Source organism: Triplophysa rosa, linkage group LG1, assembly GCF_024868665.1.
Source record: "Triplophysa rosa linkage group LG1, Trosa_1v2, whole genome shotgun sequence".
Classification (NCBI taxonomy): domain Eukaryota; kingdom Metazoa; phylum Chordata; class Actinopteri; order Cypriniformes; family Nemacheilidae; genus Triplophysa; species Triplophysa rosa.
The window spans coordinates 11,952,945-11,967,780 of record NC_079890.1 but is presented as its reverse complement, the minus strand read 5'-3'; the positions used below and the strand labels follow the sequence as shown (position 1 = coordinate 11,967,780).

The following is a 14,836-nucleotide window of genomic DNA, read 5'->3' as shown; positions in this document are numbered from 1 at the left end:
CAATACATGCTTATTGTTGCCATATAATAACATTTATTTATGTGCATCACCGATTTTTGAGCAAGCTTATGTGGATATGAATCATGCAGAAATGCATGTGGTTTTCAGATGATTGTTACAACTGTGGAATTGCGGAATCGAGCATTCGTAGTAAGGTATGAGAATGCGATGATGTAATAGCCTACCCACAATGCTCTGCGGAGAAGATGAATGGGGGAGTGAGAGTGAAGGTGATTGGTGGGAGCTCTCATCAATGGAAAGCCATTGCAGGGCCAATGCTCAGCGAAAGTAGGGGCTTTTTATAATTCCAATCAGGAGTACTTATTCATAAGAACGTCTGCCAGGAAAATACAATAAAACAGCATTCCTTTAGACAGTCCAATGCACCCCCACCCTGTCTCTATTTTCAGCACACAAATAAAACCAACCTTAAAGGCTTGCACGATAAGCTATTTTTTGTTTGAACCTTTTTGATTTCATGTTCTGCTTGTACCGCACGATAATGGTATGAGAGAGTATAGTCCATTGACAAAAACGGACATGCAATCAACAGAACTAAGATTATGTTCTAACTAAAGCCCAGTTTATTCAAACGTGACTTTCTAAAAATAAGCAGTCGTTTAAACACATCGCGTGCTGCGTGATAGGGGTATTTGATATTGTCCTCAGTGGGAGAGCTGCGTGAGACTCACGCGCCTCGGGATACTCCTCCAGCTTTTGAATGAAACACATATTGACACCATCATCATCATCACTACAGTCCTTTTTTAAATGATCTTAAAATGAAAAAAAAGACGATATTAGCTGTTTAATTTGATTAGATTGGTAAAACCTTTGATCATTCCACATCATTTTCACGTATATTCTGTGTAATGTTGCGTAACGCAATTGGGACGCATAAAATAAATATTTGGTTTAAACTAGAAAAGGGTGATCCGCCTCTGTTTGAGTACCGTGTGATAAGTTTATATGAGGCTCGATCATCTCGGAGACAAAGAAGAAAGAACAAATGTGCGGTTTTGCGCAAAAGCGGCAGCATCTGCGCTGCGACCTTGGGTCCGGTGGAACGATACCGCCAGACAGTGCGCAAAAAGACGCGTTATTCTCTCGCACCTTATAGTTAGAGTCGTGTCTGAATGTCTTTTATTATTAATATGCCGTCCACAGCCTCTCTGATTCACAGACTCGATCATGACTGTTGTGAGGACTCTTGACGTCAGAGGGGAGAATCATCGGTGAGGTCCAATGGGGGGAATATCAAGCGAGGCAGAGCTATCGTCCTACCAACAGTATTAGCCATGCTAACCGACAAGCACCTTGCCTTTCCAGAGTACTTTACCCGCCAAAGATGACGATCCAACTCAACTACGCGGAACGAAGATAGAGACGAGGGATTGGGCATTTAGTTGTTCTTTTATGTTGTTTTTCTCGGTCCTCCATCTCTCCTCTCATCTCCATCTCCTCTCGTATGACACACGGACCGCGCTCGAGCTTGGGGGAGAAATAGGCATTGCAGCTTCATGGCACTAAGGTACCGTCTGCTGATGCGTACTTGCGCTTTCTGTAACGCTTGGCGTGGTGAGAAAATGCTTAGATAAATGTGTCGTTAATTTGTTTTAATGGACAGCCTGGGTATTATAAGAATTGTTCAAGGGTTGGCCTCTTAAAGTCCTCTGCAGTCTTTTTTAGGCAGTTTATTTAAAGATAGGTCGGTGGGGAAAATTTATGAATGAAAAGCTATTGCGTTGAGTTAAATGCGTCCGCTTCTATGGCGTCAGGCAAAAGAGCATCATTGTGGATGCTAGAAGCATATACGCGATGCCTTCATGAGAAAAGCGTGCGGTGAGGTGGCGCGTCTTATTTTTAGACAATGACTAAAAATAGAAACAAAGTGAAGTCCGTGCTTTTGTCGGGACCGGTGTTCGATTCGTAGCTTTTTGCGCTGAAATGCACACACAGCTGTGCAATTATAAAGATTTATTGCACATTTAGAGCTCGATTGGACACAATTTCCCACAATGTTTTAGTGCTTCAGAATGTTGTTTAAAAAAATAATTATTGTGCATCTCAACTGGACAATAATTGAGTCATTTTTTAATAACAATTTATATTTATAAAAACTTTAAATTTATAATTTCGACGTGCTAGTTATGATCATGAAATACAAACAAGTAAATGTATCTCATTTTGCCTGATTGGGATGTTTGTTCTACTGTTTAGAAGAGACTGCTAAAGGAAAAAGACTATTAGTTTAGGTTTGGGGGCTTCAGGCATATTTCTTTTGACAGATATCCTATTCCCACTGCCTTTGCACTGACACACACATTCTCTCTTATCTTCTCTACCGCACCCCTCTCTCTCTCTTTCACCCCCTCCCCCCCCCCCACCATCAGCTATGATTCACTCTCTTGCAGCAGCAATGAGCAACCAACTTCAAAACACCTCTTCCCTCTCCACGGCGGGCACGTGGAATCTCCTGGATGTGCGGAACTCATCGCCGGTGCTAACGGCTGAGCTGCGGCCGATTCCTGTTAGCCCGTGGGACATTGCGCTGTGCGTGACGGGCACGCTCATCTCCTGCGAGAATGCAATTGTGATCGCCATCCTCTTTTACACGCCCACGCTGAGAGCTCCCATGTTCATTCTGATAGGGAGTCTTGCATTTGCGGACCTGCTCGCTGGACTTGGCCTCATTCTCAACTTTGTCTTCATCTATATGCTGGACACCGAGTTTGTGACTCTGATCTCCGTCGGCCTGCTGATCGCCGCCTTCTCTGCATCAGTGCTCAACATCTTGGCCATCACGGTGGATCGCTATTTGTCCCTCTACAATGCCCTGACCTACCACTCGGAACGCATGGTGACGTTCACCTATGTCATGGTGGTTCTCATTTGGCTGGTGTGCATCATCCTGGGCCTTCTGCCAGTGCTCGGCTGGAACTGCCTACGAGATGAGGCCAGCTGCAGTATTTGTCGGCCAGTCACCAAAAACAATGCCGTGGTGCTCGCTGTGACGTTCCTGCTGGTGTTTGCCCTCATGATGCAGCTCTACCTGCAGATCTGTAAGATTGCCTTCCGCCACGCGCAGCAAATCGCTGTCCAGCACCAGTTTATGGCCATTTCTACCACAAAAGGCGTTTCCACACTCTCGGTCATTCTCTGCACCTTTGCCGCATGCTGGATGCCCTTTGCCATGTATTCAATTGTGGCGGACTCCAGCTACCCAATGATCTACACGTATGCAACGGTGCTGCCAGCCACATGCAATTCGGTCATAAACCCAATCATTTACGCTTACAGAAATCCGGACATCCAGAAATCCCTCTGGCTCGCCTGCTGCGGTTGCGTGCCATCCAACTTCTCCTTGCGTCCAAGGACATCAAGCGATGTATAGGTCGGACTAAGAATGAGTTACATCTATTTCACATAATCAGTTTGTACTGTGTCTGTGTTAATGATATGATGTCCTTCCTTGCTGAGATCCCAGTCAAATGTTGCTGGTTGTGCAATAGGTGTTGTGGTTACGTAAGTCCATGATGTCAACCTGAACTGTATGATTGGATGTCTTCAATGCATGGTACAACTCAGTGAGATCAAATTGCATCAAAAATACCTAATCTGAGTGAGATAACAACTGGAGATAAATCAAATTGATATCAAATATATCAATACATTATATATAAAATCACCATTAACAGTGGAAATGGTTAGAAGACCAAGCCTGATTTGTGTAAAGAAAGATGTAAACGGTGGATACGTTTCATGTTACACGGAGCACTTTCAGGACCATGGACAGCAGCAGACACAGTGAGCTTTATTCCCCCTTTTAAATGGAAAAACAACCCAGAGAAAACACAGTCCCACAATTGAAAATTGTAACGCTTCCAGTGTCAATCCCTTTACGTCCAACTTTACCAAATTATTGCTAATTTTATGTGTGACGTTAAAGAAAACGCTGCCATGAAGTAGTGTAGCACATATTTTTGGTCTTTGGAATTCACATCCCACACGCAATTTGTGTGCTCTGGCACACGTCTTGGTGCGCGACGGCTGGGTTAATGAAGTTTTGTGCATGAAATGAGATGTCAGCCAAGACGCTTTAAATTCGACCTCAGGCGACGTCTTTCAAGGCAACTGTAATTGCGTTTTTTTGCAAAAGGCCACCTTGGGCAGAAAGACTTAAATGAAAGGTCTGGGTCTGTACAGTGAAATGATCCCAGCGATTATCAGATATAATTGAGTGTGTTGACTGTACAATTAGTCAGTTAGACCAGAGATCAATGTTAGGGGTTGGCTTGTGTTTAAAGAGATATACAGAAAAGATCAAATAACTAAACCAACATGGGACAAGGACATAGTTTCACTAAAGACTAAAATTAAGCGTTGAATGAAATTAAGACAGCAAAATGACCTTTAAATGGCACATTAACAGAAACACACAATTGAATCTGGCATATCTGATGCTTTTTAAGCTGTATAACCAAAAAAAGCATAAAGAACTCAAAGATAAATGTGAAATATAAAGCCTTGCTTTTTTTGAATAGGGGATATGAATGTCGCAGCTGTTTTTTGACAACCCCTCATTTGCGAGCAGAGGATCTTCATTTTGGCCTTACCTTCTCTCTTCTGCAATAATGAATCAAAATGTACCGTTCATTGATAGAGCTACAATCACAATGAGGCCATCAACAGAGCTAATTCTACTTCCTGACTTGAACAGACTGAGAATAGGTTAGCGAGACCAGGGTGTTTCTTTTTAAAGCTTATTAAATCAACTGTACTGTTTTATAAAATATACCTTCACATTGTAGTACAAGTTGATGTTGAGAGCCCACCCAGGCGCCCTCTGACTAACCTCAATACTCTTAGTGACCTGTACGAAATCTGATGAACTTTTAAGCAGTTACTTCCACAGTCTGGACACTGTGGAAAAAATCTCAATTTTTGTTCTGTGTGATTGTGCGTGTGATTCTGAAAGTGAAAGAGAGCATGAACCATTTGTTTATACACCACTCATTTATGTCAGGAGTGGGGTTCAGTGACCTGTCACACTGTGCCCACTTTTAAAAAAATAACCTACCCCACCTAACACACAAAACGTGGCAAATATCAACTGTTTTCTGCAAATCTAATCTTATGTAATGTATCTCTACTACAGTGTACTCAATGGGATGCCATAGATTCTGTTTGTTAAGGGGTGCAAGCGGTTATTTTTCTTATGCAATGCTGTATGGAAACATATATTTTTATACACATCAGGGCATGAGTTTTTTTGATGTTGTTTCGGTGTGTATGTATATGTGTGTGTGTGTGTTCCGTATCTGTATTCTTATCGATGGTTTCCTAAAAAAGCAAAAGCAAAAGAACAAAAACATACAAAACAAAAAAGTGTTGACAAGGCAGAAAGTGCCATAATTTCACTAACTAGTGTCTTATTGATTTTCATGCATTCATCACCGGTGATATCATCACTTTTCTGTGTCAACAGTAACATTCATTTGAAAATCTTGCGGTGGTCAAAGCACAGTTTGAGATGGTTATCTAAGACAGATACAGTTTGTTTTGTGACAACTAGTTTTAAGTGGAGTCTGTAAGGGAGAACTTAAAATCAGACCCAGAGAACCAGGTGGTACACCAAGGGAACGCCTGTGTTCATCCCATACTCTGGTATTTTCTTGGACATTGCTGACCAATTTGGTTACCGAGAACACTGCAGTCCTCTCTTTAAGATTCTGTTGGATTGGGCCAGCCCTTTCTTGCCCCAGACCACAGACAGATGGTCCACCCTCAGCCTCATGCTCAAAAGTGACCTATCTAATTACTAACACCACAGATATCATCATAGAATTAAAGAACTCCAGACATCCAGCCATCATCAGGAAAAAGTTACACATATCTTCAGACAGGAGTGGATAAAATGTAAAATGAGTGCACTCATCCTGAGCTACTGCGGCTGAATTCTTTAGTTACAAGAAAAAAGAATCTGGAGTGAGAATGACAAAAAGCCCAGCATACCCTATTGTGACGTCTCTGCTGTCGTACATAAACAGAGGGAGGTTGTCTGAATGACAGCTCCTAACCGCACAAGAGTTCTTTTACCACTAAATCTGGCCCTGCTAAAAATAACCTTGAAGAGCATGAAATGTTACATTTATCTAGGCTACTTGAAATCCCTTTTCTGGGCCATTAAGCAGAGCTCTGTGTTTCCCATCAACAGCTACATTAGTGCGAAGGAGACTTTCCAGAATGAGGGAGAGAGACTAAAAAAGAGAGAGAGAGAGAAAGAGAGAGAGATTAAGCCTTTGGAAGAGCCTCTGGGTTTATGTAACCACTGCATCCAAATGCAGTCCATTATCAAAATCTGTGTACGTTAAGTCTCGCTATAATCTAAAATCACTCAAAAATCCATCTATAGAGCTAAGGAATGTACATGTATAGGCAAACTGTCAGCACAATGTGTCGATTGTAACTGGACAAATGTGTGGCCCTTATGGTCAGAGATGTGGATGGGTGCTCTTAAACTGTGTAAGTGTTTATCATTTATTTATCTTGCGTTGTTTCTCTTTGTATTGTGAATTCAAATCTGACAAGCACTTTATGAAGGGAACATGCTACACGTTGCAATGTAAGTGTGGAATGTAATCCTTCCAAAAATGATTTATTTTTTATTACTGTAAATATAACAATACAGAGACAAAGAGAGAGCGAGGGAAAAACAACAAGAGTCGAATACTTTGTCAAATAAAATTCGGCAAAATCAAGTTTGGTTGGTGTCTGTCATTTGTTTGTGTGTGCGTGCGTGCGTGTGTGTGAGAGAGTGAGAGAGAGGGAGAGAGAACAGCACTCACACCTGCACAGATCTCCGTTTGAAGGCGGCTCAGCTTTAAAAGCAATGCGTATAAATTATTGAGCTGGTCCGTTTACGTAACGCACTGTGTCAGGATCACGGAAAGTGTGGGATCTTGCCGAACCCACGCTGTGAGGGAATTTTTAAGGATTTTTCGCGCATTGTTTGTGCAAAGTTTGAGGGAGGTAAGACTTGATAAACTACTGTACATCCCCAGGCCCGGATTAAGAATTCAGAGGCCCCTGCAGGTGCACACAATAAAGTTTTGAATTAGCCTATAGGGTACTTACTACCTGTAGGAAACACCTCTATCTTATACCGAATTACATTGACAAGTTACAAACTATGATCACAACCTAAAGGACAATATCAACACCTGTACACATCCTAAATCCTACAGGATTTACACCACATGATTGCAACAATGCTTTCCTGGACCAGCAGCAACAATATTAAGACATTTCCCTGCATACTGTAACTCACTGGCGTATGTAAGCACACACTGCCTCACCTCTACCAATTCAGTTCTATCAGATTCTTCCATAATTCACAAACACGCCGGATTCACAAAACTGTTCTTAAGAGAAAACATAAGCACTTTCTTAAGATAAATTATAGGAAGTTCTTAAGAATATTCTTAAGTGCAATTCTCAAATATTTTCTTATGAACATCATTGTTTTCTAAGAATAAAATGGCAGTCTTTGCCAATGATTACATATAGGAGTAATTTGTCCATTTGTTAAACTTTATTTGTGTAACAAGCACCTTGCGACTCATATTCTTATGTAATCATGTAATGTGTTAAATGGCATTAAAGAATATTCTAAGTCATTAACCTATATATTACGACATCATAATATTTGTGTGTATGTAAACGTTTTGCAATGTATGTAAAAGCACTGTGGATTTTCTAATAATGAAGGCTAAATAATGATAAAGTAAGGCAGTTAGACCTGATCATCATGATATCAATATAAAATTCATAATTGGCAAAGAAACACCACCAAATACATGTAAAAAAAACTCTTTCCTTTTTAGATTTAATAGATTAGATTTAAAACAATAAAGCCATTCTCATTGACATATTTTCAGTTTCTATTGTCAGTTCTGACTTATAACGCGACATCATCTAACAAATCACCATAAAAATCTTTTGGCTATGTTCTTTCACACAGCCTCTGTCTAGGTAACCATTGTGCATATTTAGCAACGAAATGTGTTCATGTTTATATATCCAAACAGGCGATAACAGTGGCAGGTTGTTGGAAACGCTGTTTTGTTCTCATTTCATTCAGGAGTCGTCATACGGTGAATTGAATGTGCTGCTTCTTCCTGCCGCTCACTGTACAGAGTGATGCCGAGAGACGGGATCACTGCGCTGGGAAAGAGAGATCTCGCGCTCGCGGGGCAGCACGGGCGACATTTTCCCACTGAATGAAATCTAAAGTCTAGCCAAGAAGTTGCTAGATTTGTCGCTATGTGCTTCTTCTGAACAAAAGCCACTAGAGGGCTCGTAAATGTTACTAAATCAAGAGATAGACTTCCTAAATTAGAAACACTGTTTTGTGTGTGCATCTGCGTGTGTGCGACAGTGCGGGCCAGAGAAGCGCACAGCAGAATGAATATAGCGGAAATACTGTTATGTGAAATTGTCTTCCCCTTGCTTGGGCCCCAAGTGCGCATGGGCCCCTGGGCCTGTGCCCATAATGCCCAATGGATAATCCGGCTCTACATCCCCAGCCAGTCAGGTCAGGTCTCAGACATTAGAGGAATATGTCTCAGAAAAACAATTTTCAAGTCTGTAAAATTGCATTGTTGCTTAGAAAAACATTGTGTTCTGGACTCTCAGAAATGAAAATAATATTTAATTTACTAGCTCTAGTTTAGGACATTACATAAAAAGTTGGCAGTAACTCTGTGCTTTTATAGGCATGTACAGTTGGTTCAAAAAAATAATCAACTTTGTTTGGACTTGGCTGTTAAACCAGAAAATATTGTTTTTTTTAGGTAAAACATGTTATTTATATTAGTTGGAGCCATAAAACGAATTGTTTCTTGAAATATTGTAATTGTAAATTCTTGAAAATATTTAATTATTCATTGTTATTATTGTGTAATGAATGCAGATGTGCGAGAAAAGTTTCTCTCTGCTTTTATTATTCCCATACAGTGCATGCAAACATGTTAATAAAGTTTATGTTTATTATGTTGAAGATACTTAAATATTTTTAAATACATAAATGTTTACCTTGCCCAGTATTGTTGCACTGTAGGCATAGTGGTTTAAGCAAGGGAAGTTTGTATAGTGCATTGTGTTGCATACTTCTTGCACACAGCAGGTTTTTAAGAAAAAAGTGATCGAAAAAGTGATGGGGGGCCTGTGCCCCAGTAGAGCTTTAGGTCTAGCGACACCCCTGGCCATTCCCTTACAAATGAACAACATTATAACCATCACTTCTGTTAATACAGAAAGTTGTTTATACTAATTTTTTTATTTCTTTATTATTTTTTCGACGGATTGATGTTTCATTACCTGGCACTTAGCAGCAACAACAATATTACACATATTTTTACTAAATTGTATTTAGGCACAAACTGATATGAAGATATTTGTTAGGAAGGTAGGGGAGACAGTGGATGGTTGTAACATGGGTCAGATGTAACACTTCCAATCTCTCCAATCAGGAACTAGTTACAAATCACCTGATTCACTTCACACATGCTTAGTTTAGTCCTTATTGCACATGTGAGAATGTAGAGCCCTGTGGCAGATACAGCAGAAGTTAGAGGGGAAAAACTTAACTTGAGGTAAGAAAGTAAGTTTTTTTACTTAACTTGTTTTTGTAATGGCAATGCCTGATTTGTAGTTAAACTAATCAAAGTTAAATTATGTTATTTGTGTGTCTGTGTAGATTTATTTCATACAAGTTGTTGATGCTAATGTGTTAGCTTTTAGCTGTAAGGTGAGCTATTTCATGGCTACAAGACTCTGGGTCAGTTGTAACAACAAGACTCAACACACAAACACAAAAAATGTTCAAGTGTTCATGTTTAATTTAAATATGGTCATTACTATGACAGAGTAACAAACGTACACCCACACCCACATGAATGATAGCTATTCAGTTTTATAAGGATGATGCTAATGTAACACACACTCACCCACACAAATAGTGTTCAATTGTTGAAGCTAATGCACATTTGCACGTTTTATTTTGCATTGTAACACGCACACACGCACGCACGCACGCACGCACGCAAGCACGCACAATGTTGGGTTTCCATGTTTTATGGGGACATTCCATAGACGCAATGGTTTTTATACTGTACAAACTGTATATCATATTCCCTACCCCTAACCCACCCCCTAACCCTAACAATCACACAAAACTTTCTGCTCTTTTAGATTTTCACAGAAGTTAATTCTTTATGATTTATAAGCTTGTTTCCTCATGGGGACAAAAAAATGTCCCCACAAGGACAAAGATTTTGGATATTGCCATCTTTGTGGGGACATTTTGTCCCCATACCGTAGGGTTTACCCTCCCCCCCTCCACACACACACACACACACACACACACATGTTTGCGCAGCTATTTTTATGAGGACATACTGTACATTGACGCAATGCAATCTCTAGCCCGTTACCCTAACCATCAGAACTACATGCCTGACCCTAACCCTTACCCTAAACCTAACATAATCCTAATTATAAACTAAACCCTAAAACAGCCCTTTAAAGAGGTCTCTAGAAGTGAGGACCGGCCAAAATGTCCTCACTTTACTCTCCTTGTCCTCACACCGCTGGTCTACAACTCAAACCGGTCCTCACAAATATAGATGTACAAGTACACAACTAACCCTAACCCTACCCCTAAACCTAAAGATAGGAAACTTTTTGCATTTTTAGATTAAAAAAAAAATGTTCTGTACAATTTATTAGCTTTTTTGCATGTGGGGACCTCAATTTTGGTCCCCACGGTGACACGAGTCCCCATGTGTTGGTGTGCGTTCAGGTTTAGGTCCCCACCGGGATATACAAACATGAACACACACACACACACACACACACACACACACACTAGTTATACTGAAGAGTCAGTGTTGAATAAAAAGCTTTAATATCCATTTTTTTGTCATAATCCTTATTACATTTTGTTACATATCATCCCGGTGGATATTCTAATGTTACATCTTACCCCAGGGTATGTTTCAACTAACCCAGACTATGGGGTGAAATGTAACATTTCACACCTTGTGTTTGAAACTAAACCATGATTTTTCTGTTTGTGCTGCAAAGAAAACAGCTGTCATTTAATAGCAGACACTTGAAAGTTTGATTTGCATTTTGAATGCACTGGCTTAAAAAACTCCAAGACGCAGACAGAAATGTAAAAACATGTTACAACCATCTCCGGTCTCCCCTACTTAACTTCAGATGTATGATTTGATTTCTTGAAACAAATAACGAAAACGGATCATTTGTAATGAACATGCCCCGAGGAATTGAATCTCTCACTGTGTTACGCAGACAGAAGTGTTACGCAGTGTTAATGGCGCTTGTTTGTATATTAGGTAAATTGAAAGAAACACTCTCCGAATCTGATGCACTCGCCGTCTGCTGAACTAATGGTGCTAAAGTGTGGAATTGCGCGTCCTGCTGGTAATTTCGATGAATCACAACAAATGAACGTCAGTAGAGGCAGGAGGACAGTAAGACTGTAAGGTTTACCCACGTATCCTGCCCACTCACTCGCTCACGCACTCACTCACAAACACGCAGGGATGAGTCACCGGGCGCACGCACGCCTTCGCATGCAGAAAACGAGAGGTGACAGTATCACGCCTGAACAGCACTGAGTCACATCACTACTGAGACACTGCCACCGTGTGAACCGCTCCAGGACACAAACAGATATACTGTATCAAACATAAGGACATTGTTATTACACTATTTTATTTGAATTTATTTCGTTTTAAGAAAACTGGGACAATAGTGTCTTTAGGGCAACTAAAATTAAACAGCTAAAAAAGAAACACTCAAGAGAGTGAGCTAGTGCATCTGTTGTGTGACTACATGCTCAGCTCATTACTGTTACTGTGTTTGCCCTTAATCATGTCTTGTGTCATTTCTTAATTTTCTCTTTCTCCATTAGACATGCTCACACGTTTTGAAAACGGACTTGATAAAGACTCCATAAACCCTTCTTTCACAGTAACTATAGTGATTATTTCCAGTATTTCCTGTGAAAACGTAAAAATATACTTCCAGTAAACACTGCAGGCACTTAAAAATCCCAATCGGGCAGCTCTACAAATTGCTGAAGGAGACAACGAGGGCAGTGAAACAGCAGAGATGTGCGTCACAGATTACAGCTGATTATTCGTGCTGAAAGTCACATCTGTGATAGAGAGACACTTGACAAAGTTCATGGCAGGCGAACAAGACCGCCAGTCACCTCTCCCAATTTATATGAGATGAAAGGCATAAGAGAAAATAGAGACAAGGAGAGAGAAGAAACGGTAAGGTCAGGAATAGAAGCCTTTCCAGTATGGAGTTTGTCAAACCACTATCTCTCAGGTAATCGGATCTAGCATCTGTAAAGTGATAGGGCTAAAGTGTACAATCTAGTTCAATAGACACATTTTACAAGAAGACAATGGACAGACAGTACAAGAGATATGGTTATGTAATACACCATGTGTAAACGTACTTGATGCTTGCTGTAATTAAAACAACAATTATTGTCACACATTTGAAGTTAGTCTGTTAGTTGAGGATTTAAAAAAACATTAGAATAGTATTATTTTTATTACCATACAGACAAAAATCTTACAGTATATGAAATAATATGTGACATAACAGTGTTTTGGATTACAGCAGAAAAAAATAACATTTTAAAGTAACGAGAAAAATATGATATTCCCAATAACATTTTTTATTAGTTTCCATGCTTTTCCGGGAACCCCAAGACAGCTCAAATACAACCACAATAAACAAATGATGCAATCACAAATAGTATGTGAATTAAATTAGCTTAAAAAACTGAAATGGAAACATTAAATGTTACCACAAATGTTTTAAGAAGCACTTTAATGGCAGTCAGTACATGCATACAGCATTTGCCTAGAGTGTATTTTTTGATACATTGATTCTCTTGCAGTTTCTTATCTACAAAATCATAGTTTTGCTGTCTTAAAATGCTATACTGTACATCATGGTGTTTACAACACAGAGGATTTCATTCTTCACATACAAAACAGGCTAAACACACAGCTCATGATAGCTTGCATTCGGGAGAGTTTAAACTTGAAGCCTCCCTGTGTTTGCAGTGTAAGTGGCACATTTAAGCAAATTAATAAAAAATAAAAGCAGAAATACTGAAGTGCTCTCGTTCTGTACAAATTAGCATATTTAGCATATCAAATGCACAGCAAAAGGCAAGATAAATGAAATAAAAGCACTACCATACAAAACTAAAATCCAACAATCCCAAAATCAGCAACTGGAAATGTAACAAAACATACTGGTAAATTGTTTTTAGCTATACTTGAAAAGATCAGATGAAAAAGAATATGAAGACACGGTTAAAGACACAATTCATAACTACTTTCACAGCACTACTTCAACCTCAAAACAAAATATAAGAATACAAGTGTTACTGGACCCATAGTGCCCATAGCAGTATAAGGGCTTTAAGTAATTTGTAGTTGCACTACCAGTAACTGCCCACAACAGGCAGCAATAACAGCTTTTGACTTTAACGCATTGACGATTCAAAATGCACTATATATTCGCATAAAAGTCCTCCACAAGGTTATTTGGAAACAAATAAAACAACTTCAATCCAACCAAACCTTTTACATTTCTTTAAATATATACTGGAAAATTGTATCATTTTAGGTGTACGTAAAGCATAGGCCTACTCAACCAGTTTTCTGACATCCCTCAGACAGAAAATATGATTTATTCCCAACATAAAGTACACTCAATTTGAATATATATTACATTGGACACTTCAGACACTATTCAGATTGTCCATACTGCGAAAGCTTGTATTCTTTCAGTTGTGACCTAAACATTAATAATGTTTCAAATTTTACTATCAAGCAAAACTCTGACACCTACTGTGTATTTGTGCTCTACAGTATATGAGCAAATCGCCCATAAATATTGCTTTGCAGATTTTAGATGCTTGGTCAACATACTTACAAAAGGACATAATGTGGCCTTTCTCTTTGTTTGTTTGCCGTAAACATTTCTCGTATTTGCATTTCACACTTTTTTCTCATTTCCCTCCGAGCAACAGTCCGTTGGGCTAAAATTAGCCTTGTTGTTGTCCAGCTGGCTGTTCAAATAATTATGAGGTCATGCTCTGAGGTTAGTGAGAGAGAATACGAGAAAGATAGTGAGGGAGAGAAAACAGATGGTAGAACCACCACACTCAGAGTAAATGATGAATAGTCTCAGGCAGTAGACATCAGCCCGCTGTGTGGACGAGGCGATCGTGAACATTCTTCCACGAGGTCAAAACCGTCATTGAACTCCACTGACAAGGCTTCAAATTAAAGACATACATCTAAAATGACAAAGTTTAGTGTTGTTTTTCTTTAAGACTCACTGTAGTTATGCAGCCCTTCATCAAACACAGGCGCTGTGTCATATTAGTGCAGACATACATATTCATGCTACTTTAGTTACTGTATGATCATTTTGTTTACTGAAGCCTACTCTCTACCCTTACTTTGTGTTTTATATAATCCCTCTATCCTTATTCTGCCTTAGTCTGACCACTCGTTTTCATCCAGCTCAGAGTCGTCATCAGATTCGCTGTACTCCACGGCGATGCGCCGTGACAATATAGTGGCCACATCGTTTCCGACTGGCTCCTTCTTGGCCTCCTGCTCCCTCTGTTCCTGCACCTTACGCAGCTGGATCCCTGTAAAACACAACAGACAATGGAGGGCATGATACAGGCAGGGTTCAA

General features: G+C 39.8%; 2 protein-coding genes across 4 annotated transcripts in view; one reads left to right on the top strand and one right to left on the bottom strand.

The window, feature by feature from the left end:
* Positions 1-1,060: 1,060 nt before the first annotated feature.
* Positions 1,061-6,772, top strand: gpr185b (G protein-coupled receptor 185 b). The gene is made up of 2 exons (XM_057347588.1): positions 1,061-1,531; positions 2,394-6,772. Exon 2 carries the CDS (start codon positions 2,396-2,398, stop codon positions 3,392-3,394), a length of 999 nt encoding a protein of 332 aa, XP_057203571.1. The 5' UTR covers positions 1,061-1,531; positions 2,394-2,395; the 3' UTR covers positions 3,395-6,772.
* A 5,999-nt stretch (positions 6,773-12,771) lies between these two features.
* Positions 12,772-14,836, bottom strand: part of zgc:109889 (uncharacterized protein LOC553542 homolog) — a 42,924-nt gene continuing 40,859 nt past the window's right edge. For all 3 annotated transcript variants that reach the window (XM_057347528.1, XM_057347545.1, XM_057347537.1), the window contains one exon: positions 12,772-14,788. In XM_057347528.1, the coding sequence (XP_057203511.1) occupies positions 14,631-14,788 (158 nt within the window). In that variant the 3' untranslated portion in view covers positions 12,772-14,630. The remainder of the gene's footprint in view (positions 14,789-14,836) is intronic.